Here is a 17,051-nt window from a genome sequence, read left to right on the forward strand (position 1 = left end):
GCCTGCAGCTGATTCTTATGTTACTCCCTGCAGTTAAAGCAACTAGTATCAGAAAATATACACACTGAGACACAAAAAAAATCATAGCTTTCACTTTGCATTGTTTTCCTACAAAGGCAAAACCAGTCACAATTACAGTCCTTTGATTCTTTACTTTTTCTGTCTATTGTTTATCCATTATTAATGTCTGTTCAATATTTTTATTATCTAATTTGCTTAGTTCACTTCTTTCACATCTTTTTCTTTCTCTTCACTGTCTTCTCAAACCTAGCAGTGTGCCGTGGCAGCCAAGAAGGCAAACTGTACTTCAGCTCACAGCAGAAATCAGGATTTCTGATCATAGAAATAATTGAGCTATGGTCAATGACTGATTAACTAAACTAAAGCAAATAGCTACTTAAACATACTGCAATACATTCACACTCTGTGAGGGACAGAGAGGGGAAAAACACATTTTTATACAGGTATGCAGGTATGCAATAGCATATCTGGAACGTACAACATTTTATGATGTTAATCACTGCACTACATTGAAAATGCCATAGTGAAGCAGACTGTCCAGATTCCCACTGCACAAAATAATTTTTAGAGCTATATACAACCTCTGTTTTAACTGTACTTGTACATGGTTTGATATGCAAGCTTCTACCTTGGAAGCAACTCCTCTTTACAGACTGACAAAAACCTATTAACTGTTTTTCCAAGAAAAATATTCAGAGAAGTGTAGACCAGCCAATACTGAAGGTACAATCTGTCTTTCTGTGTATTTACAGGCAGAAATCTCAATTAAAATCAGAACAAAATCCTTGTTCATTTTAACACTGGTTCCTGATTTCCAGCCGACCAATTTAAGGATAATGACTGGGTACAGATAACGCCCATCATGTTACTTAGCACCATGTTACACATGCAAATGCCTTTTTATATTAAGGAGATTTTCTTAGTCCTTCTGAGATAATAGCTCTTGCTTGAATCTGTTACATCTAATGTTATTCCACACCTCTTGATTGCTTTCTCCCATCTGTTTTAACTTGGTGGCCCAAACATGTTTTTCACCCAAGGAAACCCGACAGACCATTTATGATTAGATTTTATGACAGGCATTTATGACTAGATTAAGTCAACTTTGAAATACTGTCTTTAGAACAAAGCACTATTTAATCTATTTCTCAAAAGCATCAGACATGTAAAGGAAATAATGAAAACAATGACTAAATTCTTGCCAATAAGACTTTCATTTTGTTTAATTCAATGGTGGATTCCTCTTGTAGTCAATCGACAATGGGCAGATCCACAGAGTGAGTCACCTCCTGGTAAAATCCTTGATGAGTTTCAAGCTTGCTTTGGTGTGTGTGTAGTTAATCTGGAGGTGTGTAGTTTAAGGAGTTGTTTACAAAATGACTAAACTTGGCTGGGAAGCAGGATATATGATGCATCCCAGTTCTCAGTGTGTGTTTTACTTATTAGTGTAAACAGGCTATTGGCTATTGGATTCACTTTGAGGCATGGACACAGGAATTAATCTATTTAGTATTAGTTCTGAGTATTGCAACACCTGTACCCCTCTGAAGATCTCACCCAGGGGAATCTGCTTCACTGAGAGAGGAATATGCTGAAGCCTAATATTAAGAAGCAGATCTCCATCTTCAAGATCAGATACAGAAACCATGCTTGACAATCTGAAATATCAAATCCATTAAAAAATTGCTACTGTCAGACCTATTTAGAAAAGTTTTCTTATTAACAAGGCATTTTTAGCTTAGTCACTTACACTGTATACAAATGATGGATTTTTACAAGAACGTCAGATGTCACTAAATTAAAGGCCTAATATAATTTTATCACTGAACTTTCTCAATGATTATGAAAAAGCAGATTTTGTTGACAAATTTATTTTTATAAAGCCATACACATATAAAACCAAAGGTTAAATACCTTTTAATTTTTTTATTGTTTGCAATTTTTCCCAATAATTCTGTGAAAGACTAGTGTCAGGTTGGTCACCACATAACTACTTGGATCATTCTGCTACTGCAAGATTTTTTTTCACAGTTTTTTTTCAACTGCTTGCCTTTCTAATCCAATTAACTTTTGACTCATTGGTCTATTCCAGCTGTATCTGATAGATATCTAGTAGTCCTAAAGCAGACAGTCCTGTCCAGTTTCATGGAAGTGCTCATCCAGAAAAGTGAGAAACTGTCCATGCCTTTACTAAAGAACAAACAACAATATAAGATTAAGGCTTAACCAAAAAATGTACAAATGAATGAAGCTGGTAGTGTCTGAAACACACACAAGTTTCAGAGAACATATTATCTCACCCCAAAAATTTCAGTGGGAGAAACAAAGCCTTCAGAAATCAGCCTTCATTAGCTCTGGTGCACGTTGCAGATCAGCACTCTAAGATCTTTTCCCTAGTATCCTTTTTTTGTTGTTGATTTTTCCTGAAAGGGCTCTCTTAAAAATAGCATTGTGCTAGAAAACTGCAAAGTATTACATAATTCCTGTAAAATGAAAATATATCATTCAACATTTTTTCCATCTATGAAAGGGTTATTTGTGGAAAAAATCTGCCTTTTCTGAATCATTAATGTTAATCATGTAGTTACCACCTCTAGAGACTGAAGTTATCTATTTTTTAGGATAGTTCTTACTTCTGAAATTACTTGAACTTATACGTACTATCACTGCATTATTCACCATACATATCTTTCACAACTCCGAATTCAATTAAGCATGCAGTTTTTACTTTACCAGTTTTAATTAATCTGTCTTCTGCAAGTTTTCCTAATATTTGTATGGTATTTAAAAGATCTTGCCTTCACTTTATTGCTGTGGCTGAACTGAAAAACTCATTAAACGGAAGTTATTGTTTTTCTGCGGACTCTTCACAACCAATGACTTCTTCTATAAGGACTGGATATTTAAACTTTTCTTTTAAAATCTCTCATCCTAAGACATTTTGTCATATTTTTCTCTTGCACTTAAGACACTTCCAATGCTCTAAAACATCAGGAATACACCTATAAGTTAATGTATCATTATCCTTCATACTATTTCTGAGATGTATGATTTAGCATGAACATGAGACACCATTCTAAAATGAACCTCCACAGATGGTTATCAGCAATCACTGGAGTTGTCAAAAGGCAGGAGAGATCACCACACTGCTTAATGATTTTTTAATTGATTATGAGAGGAAGAGTATTAGCAATAGCTGGGCCGTTTTATTTTATTTTATTTTATTTTATTTTATTTTATTTTATTTTATTTTATTTTATTTTTTTCTGAGTGGAAGAGTGTACTGGGGTGTTTCAAAATAATCTGTTTTGCTCATCATATCCATAAATTATCTAAAAAAAACCCCAGTGAACTGACAGCATTTAGTTCAAAGTTATTCAGGGCAATAAAATCTAAAGGTTACTGCAAACATTTGATGAAAGATCTCATTATATTGAATGAAAATGACAGAAAAAATGAGTATTTATAAATGCAAAGTAATGCATTTTATGACAAAATAATGATCACAAAGTTAATACTGATAGGCATTGTAACACCAAAAATATAAAGCTTTAAATTAGTTACTATTATTCAAGACAGATGCCACAGATTTTTTACAAATGGCATTCTGAGAACATCAGATCAGTGGAAGGAAGAAGAATAGCAGACAGTAATGACATAAGCCTTGATACTGAAATGAAAAATATCACAGGATCCACATCAGAAGCATCTTGCTTCTTCACTAGTGAAATGAAGCTATTGCATGCCTTCCTGGCCATCCCATCCCTACAAGAAAGAAGGAATGGGCTAAAGAATATTCTGAAAGGAGTGCAAAGGATTGTCAGAGGTTTGCTGCAGGGATGATATGAAGTACATTGCAGCTTCAGTGATGAAAAGGTCAGGGGCACAGAAAAGAAACAAATCCAGAGGAATATAAGTGAGATGAATAGTGTAAGACTGTTGCTTTTAACTCCATGAAGAGGGCACTCATAAAGTATTAAGGTTGTCTTAAATATACAGGAGAAAGTGGTCTTTTATTTACTTATTTATTTTACGCAGAGTGCACAATTAGACAGTCAAACTCATTGCCACATCATTTCTTATGAAGCCATAAACTTAACTAAGGTTCAAAAAACAAATTGACAAGCTCAAAGAGTAGCAAACAAATCTACCACAGGGCAGAAAGCAAGTGGATGTAAACGCAGCTTTGCAAAGATTTTTTTTTGACTGCTCAGAGCTGGAAATACAAAACAGGGGAAAGATTACTCTGTATTTGTGCTTTTTCTTTTATGCTTTCCCAAGCAACCACAACTAGGCATCATCAGAATTGGCTATGCTGACCTTTTCTATATATATATATATATATATATATATATATATAAAAGGCTTTAAAATGTCACCAAAACCATCGTCCTCCACCTTCCACTAAAGGAAGAAAAATAATAACAATAATAATGAAAACACAGCGCAAAATCACAAAATGGATCCAACAAAAAAAAATTAACAGATTTCATAGGTAGCATTTGCAGTATGCTTCTTCAATTTATATTAAAGTAGGAAAAGAAATTAATTATATGTGTCTACCTCCACAAAATAAATAAATCTCAAAGATCCAGTGTTTTACTGAAAAAGTTAAATGGAGGTAAAGCAGCGTGGTATACGAAATAAACCACTTCCTTGAAAGAGTCTAAATAAAGAATTCCTATCTTCTTGCTTCCAGTAGCATGTCCTCAGTATTTTCCTTTTCTTCCCTCTTATTGAAGGTTAAAAAATGAGACTAGTATACACGTCGGCAACACCCAATGCTGTCTCTCACCTCATTTTTTGTCACCATTACAAAGTTATTCCTTGCATGAAAAGACAAGTATTTTAGATACATTTTTCATGCCTACTTTTATATAGAACTATGTAATTTTATTTACAGGCCAAGAAAATGCAGACTCATCAATGAGACCAAATATCTGATCTTTATTGCTACTGATGAGATTGGCCAAACTTATGCCCCCACCCAATTCTAAAATTGAATGCTAGATTGGTCTGTGGTGCTGGGGGTTGCTCTGAGGCGAGTTTAATTTGTGATACCAAGCCAAAGTACTTTCTGAGTGTTACAGTCCTAGCTTCTTCTGTTGAGAAAATGGGAGCAGTGCGGGATTCAAAACTCTTTGCATGACTTTTATTTTACTAAGATCCAAACCATAGCTTTTGGTCTGTCACTGGTGAAGAACCAGCACCCTAACTTCAGTAAGGAAAAAGACATTCCCATACAATTGCTTAAGAGTACAGACTTCACCATGTGCATCATAAAAAACGTCTTTAAACTACATGTATTTCTCAGTAAAATGCTCAGATTAATTGTTGGTGTGAAAGCCCCAGTCAGGTTAATGCTTCCAGTTAATCTGGAAGGCAAAGAAGAGAGCTAGCTCCAGCAGCGCCAATGTGACTTTTAAGTTGATTCCTCTGTGTGTCAGAGCAAGACCACCTAGGGATTGCTTTCACAGACTAAACATGTCTCCAGCATATCAAAAAAGGCTTTAATCCACTTAGGAGCAACAACTCTTGAAGCAGATATGAGGTGGTAAAGTCACTGAATTGCCTGAAGCAGCTGTGGAGCTTAGCCTCAGCTAAAAGGGGTCTGCTGGTCAGGTAGGCCAACAGACATCCCAGTTTTAGAGCTGTTTGTGCAGGAGGCACTTGTTCTTTCAGATATGTGAGGAAATGCACACTCTTTGTTTTGCTCGCCATTTCACAGCAGAAATAATAGCAGCAGTCTACATTGTGCATCACTGAGCGCATAAAAACTAAGCTGAGAGAGAATGGAGTTTGATTTTCAGTTAAAAATGCCATCTGTGTAAGTTTAGTGTATGTCTCTCTCCTTAAACCTTCACTTTGAGGAACAGCTTTATGTTTATTCTTATCAAAATTAAAAAAGTGATCTAAATTATGCAGTTTCAGTGCTGCTTCAGTGCTGTTCAGTGTGCTGCCAGAGCAACTTGTACTGTATTCAGAAAAACTCCACTGTCTGTAAAAAGTCAACTGCTACTGCCCACAGGTCTTTACACCTCTCTTGAGTACACCTATATCTGAACAGAGTTATAATGATTCAATTCGGTATGGGCAATTTTTAGTAAAGAAAAATGTTAAGAGGTAAAGGGCTACACAACATTTTAACTTCAACAGAATGTCTGAAAATTTATTTCCTTGGTTAGCAAAACTTTTGTATAAAATTGGTAAGAAATGTTGCACAGTGGGAAAACAGAGCTCCCAGCACAGCTGAGACAGCTGCTCAAATGACTTCCTTATCATAGTTTCAAATAATTGCTGTAGTTTATATGCAAGTACATTTGTAGAATGTGCAAGTATAAATTATTTATTTTTAAGACTACAAAAGATGTCTATTTTTTGGATTGGAACTGTGCCACTGTTCACTACCATAGTTACAGAAATATCTGAGGTAGGACAAAAGGCCTGGAAATAAAAAGCAATAATATAGCTTATTTAGAAACAAAAGTAAGATTATAAAACCACAGAGTGTGAAATGGTATGTAAATAGAGATTTCATACTGTACTGCAGCACAGAAGGAATTCAGATGACTAGTAAAAATGAGCAAAATAAATGTCTCATATTTCTGTATACTTGTTATAAAAGCCAAACCATTGTATTATTACTATATGTTGTATATACAGCAATATAGTTAGCACAACATGGCACAGCAGACAATCAGCAATTTTGGACTGTAGTACCTAGGAGTTCCTGTATATACACAGGAAATATATTCTAGATGTAAAACATTTTCTTTCAAAGCATTAGAAAAAGATATGCCTTCAAGGGATTAAAGTACTTCAATATTTAATTTTTCCCACTGAAACAAACCGGTATCAGAGTCTATTTTCAAATGCCCTCAGATCTCATTCTTTTTGTACCAATTGATATGAATAACTTTAGTGGAAAATTAGTAACCTTTGTTTCACCGAAAGGCCCTTTTTTTTCCATAACTTTTCACCTCTAGTTAGGAAGACTAAAGAGCTGATGCTGAAAGCTGTATCAGTGAGAATGCTTATTTTTCTTAAATTACTGGTAAGGAAATTATTCTAATCAATGGTAGCAAATAAGACTGGATGCCAGACTGGATGTGGCTCTGGGCAGCATGGTCTAGTGGCTGGCGACCCTGCACATAGCAGGGGGGCTGAAACCCAGGCCATTCTATGAGTCTATGTTCTATAAGTTAATCATTCAGTAAGAGATTTAAGCTTCTACAAGGAAGCTTGGAATTCCCAATGATAATATAAAATCCTGCACTCACCTGCTCTCTAAAGGCAGAAAGAACGTCCTTTATTAAAGCATCAGAGAAACATGGAGCTCTGCTTCTGCGGGTGCTGAGAACTGCCTCCCTGAGCAGCTCAGCATTTGTGTGTCCTCAGAGACTAGCCAGCACGCAGGGAGCAGACTGCAGCTACCCTGAACCCTGTGACGGGTCTGATATGATAAACGCACCCAGAAAATGCCAAAATGTACAGACAGTTGATCACAAGAAATCATCCATCAACTGAAATGCATTAAAAGACCACATGTTTATTCCCAGCCCTTGAGCACTGCCAAGGTGCATCAATTTAAAGCGGGTATAATAAGCTAGGAAAATGCATGCAGCCAAATAAATTGAACAGCAGCTCTTAAGAGATAATTGGTTAAATTTCTGATCATCTGACCACACATTTGTAAACAATCTTTCTGAAGTAGTCATGGCACACCAGCTGCAAACTATCCTCTACATAATAGCTCACTATCACAGAGCACTCATCTGTGAAATGAATGATCAATATCAGCTTCCGTCCTTGTCTCAAGGGATGCTAACTGTGGCAAATAGAAATGTACTGCTTACAGGGGTAGAAATGATTGTCAGAAAAAAATTTGCACCTTATGAAGCACAGAAATCTTAAAGATTCTAAGGATCATACAGCCCTTTAATATATGGAAATATTAATTTTTTGAATATATATATATATTCTATATTAGTGTGTAAAAGCAGAATGATATAGTCATATCTAATACAAATTATGCAGCATTTCATTGCTCATTAGTGATGAGGAAATTTTTAACAGCATTTACTAAAATCAGCAGAGCACAAAAATCTTCTAGGCTACTCCTCCATAATTGGCTTTTTAAACATTTCTCTTTTTAATTTGCTGTCTCTGGATCCCATTCTGAAGGAATGGGACACAATATCAGTGGGTCCTTACTCCAGACCTACATGTCATGGAGTTTGGGCTCAGAAGTTGTTGATTGTCAGACACTAAAGGATTCTATTGTATCTGTGGCCACAGAGGTGAATATGCAAAGTACATCCATCTGTGGGGTAAGTTTACAGAATGGTTGAAGTTGGAAAGCACCTCTGGAGGTCATCTCAAGCAAAGGCACATAGAAAAGCTTGCCCAGGACTGTGTCTAGATGAAAGTTAATTTTACTTTTTACTTACTTTTGCTACGAATAACAGAAGATCAGTATCTTGGGAAAAATAATATCAGATACTAAAATTTAAATGCAAAAGAAATGCATACAATTCCTTGTGATAGGAAATATTTTTACTCCATTTTGGTAAAGAAGGGATTAAACTATTCTGTAACAAAAAGATGAAGCATCCAGTGACTGCAACTCCAGTAATCTGTAAGCATGGTGCATCAGCTGGGTTAAAAACGTGGTTTACTAACAAGCTAAGACATCAGAGTGGCCTTGTTAATTATGAGAGCCATTTCTTCACTTAGACCTCTTGCACTTCTAGTATTCACAAAAAGCACACAGAGGTGCAGAGAAGAAACCTGTCTCAGAATGACTACGGTTGGAAGGAACCGCTAGAAGTCATCTGGATCAACGTCACTTATCTAATCTGGGGTACAGAGAAAATGACTGCAGTCAGAGGGTAACCCCAGCTCTTTGTATACCTGAAACCTGGAAATGCCTGAGAGCTCAGCTCTGAGGTTCCCACCATGTCTGAGAGCTCTGAACCCAGCTTCTACCCCAGCTGTTCCAGGGCCACCCTTTCCACTGTGGCCGTCAGCCACAGTGCCTTCCTGCCTTCCACTCCCTGAAACTCTCTGGTGAAGGTTATTTCACTGGTGGAGAAACCTGGGAATGTTTCTTACTCTATTTGCAAATACAATGAAACACAAAATGATCAAGATATTAGCGTTTAAAGTCTTAAAATTCTGCTATTCTCAAAGCCATAACTTCTGGAACCATGAACTTTGTAAGGAATTTAATTGTTGTGAGAACGATAATAAAAAGTAACCTCTAGTCCCTACTGTTTGTACTTTCCACATATTTAATGCTGGCTAACACAATTTATATTATAATCAGCATAAATGTGATTTTTACCCTAAAACATAAATTTTAAGAAGCATTTTGTGGTCTTCCTTTTTATCATGTTGCAAAAAATTGAATAAATAAATGAATAAATAATAATTAAAAAAATATATATATTACACAGAGGAGTTAAGTTTCAAAACTCCAATCCCCTTTGCTCTTTTGACATATCAAACAACAGAGTATAATCTCTAGTTGACATTAGTAAAGTCTCCTCACATCCCCAGAAGCCAACATTCTGCATAAAAGACAAAAGATCCAGCAAAGTCAGTTTCAAAATTAATCTTATTCACCAGGTAGCAAAGCCCTGACTGTGGCTCCCACGCAGACTGCAAGCCATTTGTGAAATGAAAGCAGCAGACAGTAAATGAAGCAGCTCGGCTTTAGCAGCTTGTCAGTCACTGAACAACTGAAGGCTGCAGACATCCTGGGTTAAATCATACATTTAAATGCCACTTGGAGGGATCCCAAAACACCACCTGAGGCTGAGCTGCTTCTGACTTAGAAATGTATTCACATTTGGAAGAACCAGTATAAACTGGCAACTGTTTTCTACCTCTAAATTTGAGGTGAAACCTTAAAAATAAAAATTTCAATGTTTTTTTTTGGCAAGATCAAAAACTAATTTATCCAAGGCATTTGTTCATTATAACCTTGCATAAGTTATGGAAATGTTTATTCTCTTTTTTTCTTTCTTCTGCCCTATTCCACAACTGTTTTTTTTTTCTGTTATGATTGCCGTGTACTTGCTTTAAAATTCATTCCCATTCCAACTTACAGATATGGTATGAAAATGTCCTTTCATCTTACTGACACAATCAATGTAATTTCTAAGGGTGATACTTCACTTAAGTTTAGCAAAATTCATAAGCAGTGTGAAAACTCATTTAAATAGTTTATAACATCCTTGATTTGGTATAAATAAAACTGTTAGGTTCTACTGCTTCCAGTCCTGTAATGCAATTCTGATATTCACTGCTGCAATAAATTAGGCCTTATAAACAGCAATACATCATAAAACAAATTCAAGAGATGTTGTAAATAGGGAACAAAATGGAAATTATCTCGTGCAAGCTTTTTCAGTGTAAACCCCTTGACGCATGCTGTAACCAGCCAGTTAATAATTGCTTTGTAAATTCTTGTAAATCTGAAATGAAGCAGAGGGGATAAAGCCAACAAACAAATCATAAAGTATAATTGTTACTTGTTTGGAGTGATTATTGCCACTGCCAGCCAGGTTCCAAATCTCGTAACAAAGAATTTGTTGTTTTTTTTTTATTTCCTCCATTTCAGCTGTTTTACTGGTGATGGAGAATACATACAGTCCTTATCAATAAATAATGTGTCACACAAAAGATACGCTTGGTCAGTTTCTGAATATTTTAAATATTTTAATATTTTAAGCAGTAATACACCGTAAATTTTAATACTTCTCTCTTTGGAATACTCTCTCCCCCTTCTTCACTCAGAATGGATTTTCTCAGGCTGGACAGAATATGTGATAGATGATAAAAATCAAGAGCACACAGAAATGGAGACTATGTAATACTATAATGCAGTGGCTCCTTTTCAGAACAAAGAAGACATATGAAGCTATCTTTTTAAAAAGAAACCATTTATAAAAACAAAGCTTGGCAAGATCATGGACTGGAAATAGGTTTATCCAAAGGACAAATGCTGGCAGTCTTTATCATCAGCACTGCTGCCATTTTTAGCTATAATATTCCAGATTTTTTAGGAATCTCACCATTAATTTGATGCTGAAATACAATTCCATGCTATGTTGTCAGCATTATAACAATGATCTTATTTTGTACTGCAGGTTCAACAGCCTCAGAAATCATCAGTTTCTTCTTTCTTTGTCTCATGGCTTTCTCCCATATAAGAACATATAAAATAGTATTTTATGATCTGTGTTTGGTTTATTGTTTGTTTGTTTGTTTTTTAATCAGGAAATATAAAATGGGATAGAATGTGAGAATCTGTAAGATAAAGTCAACTGTTTTAAAAGAGGTTCTTTGCTGTCCCTCACTTGGTGCCAATCAATCATGCTATTTAAAACAAATATTAATCTTATTTGTAATGATTTAAGTTACTTATCTTGTACTCTTACAAATGTATAATTGCTTTAAAAATTTTAAAGTTTAAAATGCTGTACTTAAGTATAGCAGATGTATTTTATTTTCTTCACATCCAGAACCTCCAGCGAGAACCAAATAAAACATTTAATTTCTGCCATGCAAATAGATGTATGCCTCATCTGAATACCTCTGATCTTGGCATCATATCACATATAAAAACACATTAATTGAATCCTGTTATTATTAAGAGATATGAACGTTTATTGCAATTCATTTCTACAAATAGAAATAAGCTCCTATTTCATTTTCTTAACAAATGCAAGTTCTGAACTTGCTTAAAGCACTTAGCAGTCTCAGTATAGACTGCAGACAATAACTCAATATACTGTGCAAAAGTATTATATATATAATATGTACTTAATATATATATATATATATTATAACATAAATATTTACGTAGTACTTAATACTTAGTGTGTATATATTTAAAGTCTACAACAATTTTAAGTACAAAATTATCACACACTACTGTATAAATGTAGAGAAAATCCATTTCAGGGAGCTTGAAGAAAAATCAGCCAGTAAATATTTCAGAAAATGATGCATTTAGTTTAAATAATATTGAAAAGGTACTAAAGAAGTGGCTTTAGTGACTGCTTGAGCACTTCCCTAGCTGATGGAGGATTGCTAAATTGTGATCTGAGTCAAGACTAACTGTCTGAACAGAAAAATCAGTGTAAAATCTGAGGAATGTTTTGCTCATGTTTTCTCCAGACAAAAATCATTGATTACTTTAGATAAGTCGTTACCTTATGACATATCTAAATGTTTTTATAGATGTAAACATTCAAAAATCTTGAAAATTTACTTACATGCTAATGATTAATGACTGTAACCAGAAAAAAACAGTCCACTCTCTCCTCAAAAACCAAAAAAATAGGACAAATTAACATTAAAACAATGAGAAAAGACATTATAGGGTCAACTATGACAATTAATGGCCTGTTTAGCAACTCCTTTAGCTGAATCTTCGACAGACCATTTAATTTTTTTCTAGAGCCGAAGGCATTTAAAGAAGGCACAAATTTAATGTAGTGAAACCATGAACAGTCACAGAAGAATGCTGTAAGACACTTACAGGAACGAGGAATTTTTTTATTTCTTCCAAGGCATGACTCATACGTGAATATGCTTCCCCAGGTGGAGCAAACACTTCAATTAATACATGAAGCTCATCACTCAAGTGCACATATTTAGCTTCTCCACTTTTCCTCAGTTCTTCCTCCTATGAAAAAGAGTGGTTTCTTTAGAACTGGGAATCCACTGATTTTGCATTGGTTTAGCTTTTACAGAGAACATGACGAAAAAACATAATGCAAACAGACTTTTAGTACAATCCATTTAAAGATTTAAAAATCATTTTTGAGTGCTTGAATGGTAAAAACAGTGTAATTATCAATTTAATCAGCACAGTGAAAAAATGCTAAATACTCTAAAACTGAGTAATGAAAAATTAACTCCATAAATGCAAAAGATGATACCTGTAGACTGTACATATTAGTATTGCTAAATTAAAGACTGCTCTGGCTTTATCTGAGACATGAGGTCTGAGTTTCTGTTCCAGTTTCGATATTTGGTAACTATGCAGTCCTGTGTACAATGGTTAAGATGATGGTTCACCTCACTTAGGTTTATTTTGACAGTCTTTGGTCTCAGTTTTCTATCAATTAAATGAGGGTAAGAATCCAAATTTACGTCAGAACAATATTCTGAAACATCACCCCACTGTTTTATACAAGGCTTTGAGATAGTGAATGTGAACTGTTATGCACATTAATAGTAGCTACCCTACAAAAAGCAAAGTGTAAAATACGGATCAAGTTAATGTAATTGTCTGTGACAACAGAATGCAAAATTTATCATTACTATACAAAATAGCAATAAGAAATGCTGAAAATCTGATGAGTTTAAACCTCAATCTTCAAAAATACTGTAAGAACTGCAACTTTGAAGAAAGTACATTTGTATATTTTTATTTTATAGATGGAAAACCTAATCAGAGAAAACAAGTAAATTAATTTGCTGAAGATTGGGTTAGAAGTTACAGCTTCTTAGTATATACTCAGATTATTCTTTTGCAGCATGAAGATATCTAAGACATAAAAACTAAGAACGACAGCTGATACGTTATTTATTAACAAAGTCAAGAAACTTCATTAAAATATAAATCACAGCTATTATTTTTCAAACATAGGCAAAGATAATATTTATGTGATTATTTTGACATCAGTAACATGATTTTATAATCTACACTTCTCTCACAGGAAGATATGCATATGCTTGCACGGTTGAAACGACAGTAATGACATTCTTCTCTTCACCGTAAAATCAGGGATTCTGAAAAGGCATCATTTTATAACCTTCCTAGGTTCAATGTATGCTTTCCATTACAGCTCAGCAGGTATTTCTGCAGGTGTTAGAGACAGCAAAATCACACACACACACACAGAACTGTAGGGGTCGGAAGGGACCTCCAGAGATCATCGAGTCCAACCCCCCTGCCAAAGCAGGTTCCCTACACCAGGTCGCACAGGTAGGCATCCAGGCAGGTCTTGAACATCTCCAGAGAAGGAGACTCCACCACCTCCCTGGGCAGCCTGTTCCAGTGCTCCGTCACCTCACTGTAAAGAAGTTCTTGCGCACATTTGTGCGGAACTTCCTATGCTTCAGTTTCCGTCTGTTTCCCCTTGTCCTGTCTCCACTCACCACTGAAAAGTGTCCAGCCTCGCCATTCTGCCCCCCACACCTATATTTATAGACCTATAGATATTTATAGACAGCATTTCTTCCTGAATATATCTAATGATGCTTTTTTCATGGAACTCATAAATAATGAATTTTTACTTCATACCTCTTCCTGCAAGTGTGATATGTCAGAAAATATTTCTTTTACTGCAAGTGTGTGTTGTTAAAGGAGAGAAGCTCCTTCAGGAAAAATATCCAAGAGTAAGAACTCATAGTCCATGTAAGCACTGTATGAAGATTTGCTTCCCTGACCCAGTGAGGATGACTAAGCATGTGAGTTGCTCCAAAAGTAATGTAGCAGCTTAAACCTGCTCATGTAGAAGTGAACCAAACCGTGGTAAGATCAACACATGCTTAAAATGTGATGGAACCACTGTAGAGAACTATCCTGAAAAAAAACAAAATACAGTTAAGGTAGTAAGTGTTATTAGGCACTGAATATTATTAAAAAAAAAAACAAACAAAAACTTCAGATCAAATCAGTTTTGGTATATAATAAGAATAAAATTAATAGATTTCCTGGGCTTCTGGATCAGTGTTGGCAATCTCTCCTAATACTGACCCTCATGTTAATAATATGCACCTTCTTTACTATCAGGTTATTATCTTTAATTATGCCTTGGTTCAGTGCAGCCCCCTCCAGAAACCATTATCCACCAGATCCTAACATCATCCTCTCCCTCTATGCACCAACTCCCTTCATATCTCAAAGTAATATATAGCATTATATTCCATGTCCCAAAACAGCTACTGTCACAAGCTGTGCTTCAGACTTTCTTTGTTCTCACATGGTTTTGGTCAGACACACCACCCTTAACCTGATGTATGTTTTCATAACTCACTGCCTCATATAAGATAACAGATATTTTGAAACATCTGTGGTATTTCCTAAGTTAGAATCATAGAATCATAGAACCCTTAGAGTTGGAAGGGATCATCTAGTCCAACCCCCCTGCATTGACACCACAGCTAGATCACGTTGCCCAGGGCCTGATCCAGCCTCACCTTGAATGTCTCCAGGGATGGAGTATTAACATCTGTTACATGTTATCTGCAACCTGTGCCAGTGTCTCACCACCTTCACCGTGAAAGACTTTTACCAACCTAAATCTACCCTCTTTGATCTTGCAGCCATTTCCCCTTAAAGTTAACTTGAGGGAAATTAAGAAGTTCCCCTAAGTTATCTTAAGTTCCAGTTGACCAAAGCAGGGAAAATGAATTATAAAAATCCTCAGCAGAAATAGGACGAATATTGACCTCTGCAAAGGCAAAGCAGTAGCAATATAAAGGCCAAGAAAAATGATCAATTATCTCTTGATGAGAAAACAGCCTTACAATTTTAGAAGTATATGTTCTGACCCTGAGAGAGAATTTGTTTCTGACTGGAAGATGGACGAGTACACTTAATTAAAACAACTGGAAGGAACAACTGGAATTTGTACAGTAAACAAAATTATGTGATCCAGATTGACAAATGAAAAGTAGGCTGATAAAACCAAAATGCCAGAATATTCAAGAATAAAAGGAAGAAAAACAAAACAAAACAAAACTGAAGCAGGAACTGAGGAAAGCACATAGATAAACTGCACAAATACAAGTGGATCTTATAGTGTAACAAATATAGCCATAAAAAGAAACAAAGTGCATTTGAAGAACAATAAGAGAATTGCACTGTATTTCCTATCTGACAAGAACTTGCAAATGAAAGCACAGAGCAGAAAACAGACAAAGCTGAAAATCACAGCACTGTTGCTGGAGAAGAGCTGTTCAGAAGATCAATGGACAATGCTGCAGAAGAAAATTAATGAGCATGAAGTTTCACAAAATGCAAACCAATTATTTTTAATCTGGACATAAATGCAGAACCTAAGATGTCTGTAATGCTGATGCTAGCAACAGTAATAACTGAGCTCTAGAGAAAGGAGTAAATCAGAACAGATATAATGTGTTTTGGAGTTCAAAATCATTCAGATCCTAGGTCCTAAAGAGAAGAATGCAGAGAAAAATACTGAGGAAAAATCTGAGAATAGAAAGGAATTTGAGAATAGGGAAAGGATTCAGCAGGGTATAAAGTGAAGCTAAATGCTCAGCCATCCCTTAAGTATCATTTTTAGAGAAGTAATTTTCAGTCCAGGTCAAGGAATAAAGACAATGGATATAGTCAGGACATGAGAGTTTGCACAGCAGAGCTAAGAGAGCAGATGTACTCCTGTCACATTACAGAATCTGCAGGCACAGACACCCTGTAAGTAAATACAGGTGTATAAAAAAGAACACTGCTTATAATAGAGGAATTTTTGAACATATATATGCAGAGATTTGTGCACATTGTGTTACTTCCCAATATATTTCTTAATGAAATAAAACATTTCAATGATAAAGAGGTGCTAACTTGTATGTAGATTACATTGTTTTTAGTTAGTTGCTGGGGAAATCATAAATAGATCAGTAGAAGAATGGGACAACAAAATGTCCACCAAATCACTATTGGAAAAGCAAGAACATCTGAACAAAAATTGTTCGAAATCTGTGCAAAGGAAATAAACTTGTAGAAGAGAAGTTAACACAGTTAAGTGGTGTGCGCCAAAAAGGAGATCACAAATAGTCACTATCATGACCAACAGGATATAATCTACAAAAAGAATGTGCCAGAAAGCTGATAGTGGCAAGAGAGTTCACAAACCTACAGATACACCTATGCTTGCACAGAACTAATCGAGAGATGAAATAACTAGAAAACTAAATTAGATAAAGATGCTCAATGAATGCAACCAACGTATTTGAACAGAAAGTTTGAAAAGCCCATGCAG

The 17,051-nt window shown here is 35.4% G+C and overlaps 1 protein-coding gene across 15 annotated transcripts in view; it reads right to left on the reverse strand.

The window, feature by feature from the left end:
• KHDRBS2 (KH RNA binding domain containing, signal transduction associated 2) overlaps positions 1-17,051 on the reverse strand; it is a 337,849-nt gene that overhangs the window by 174,137 nt on the left and 146,661 nt on the right. For all 15 annotated transcript variants that reach the window (XR_007374929.1, XR_007374928.1, XR_007374926.1 and 12 more), the window contains exon 4: positions 12,575-12,721. Coding sequence is in view for 3 of the 15 variants with exons in the window: in XM_048935423.1 (XP_048791380.1) it covers positions 12,575-12,721 (147 nt within the window). In the remaining 12 variants the exon portion in view is untranslated. The remainder of the gene's footprint in view (positions 1-12,574; positions 12,722-17,051) is intronic.

This window comes from Lagopus muta, chromosome 2 (genome assembly GCF_023343835.1).
Source record: "Lagopus muta isolate bLagMut1 chromosome 2, bLagMut1 primary, whole genome shotgun sequence".
In the NCBI taxonomy this organism is placed as follows: domain Eukaryota; kingdom Metazoa; phylum Chordata; class Aves; order Galliformes; family Phasianidae; genus Lagopus; species Lagopus muta.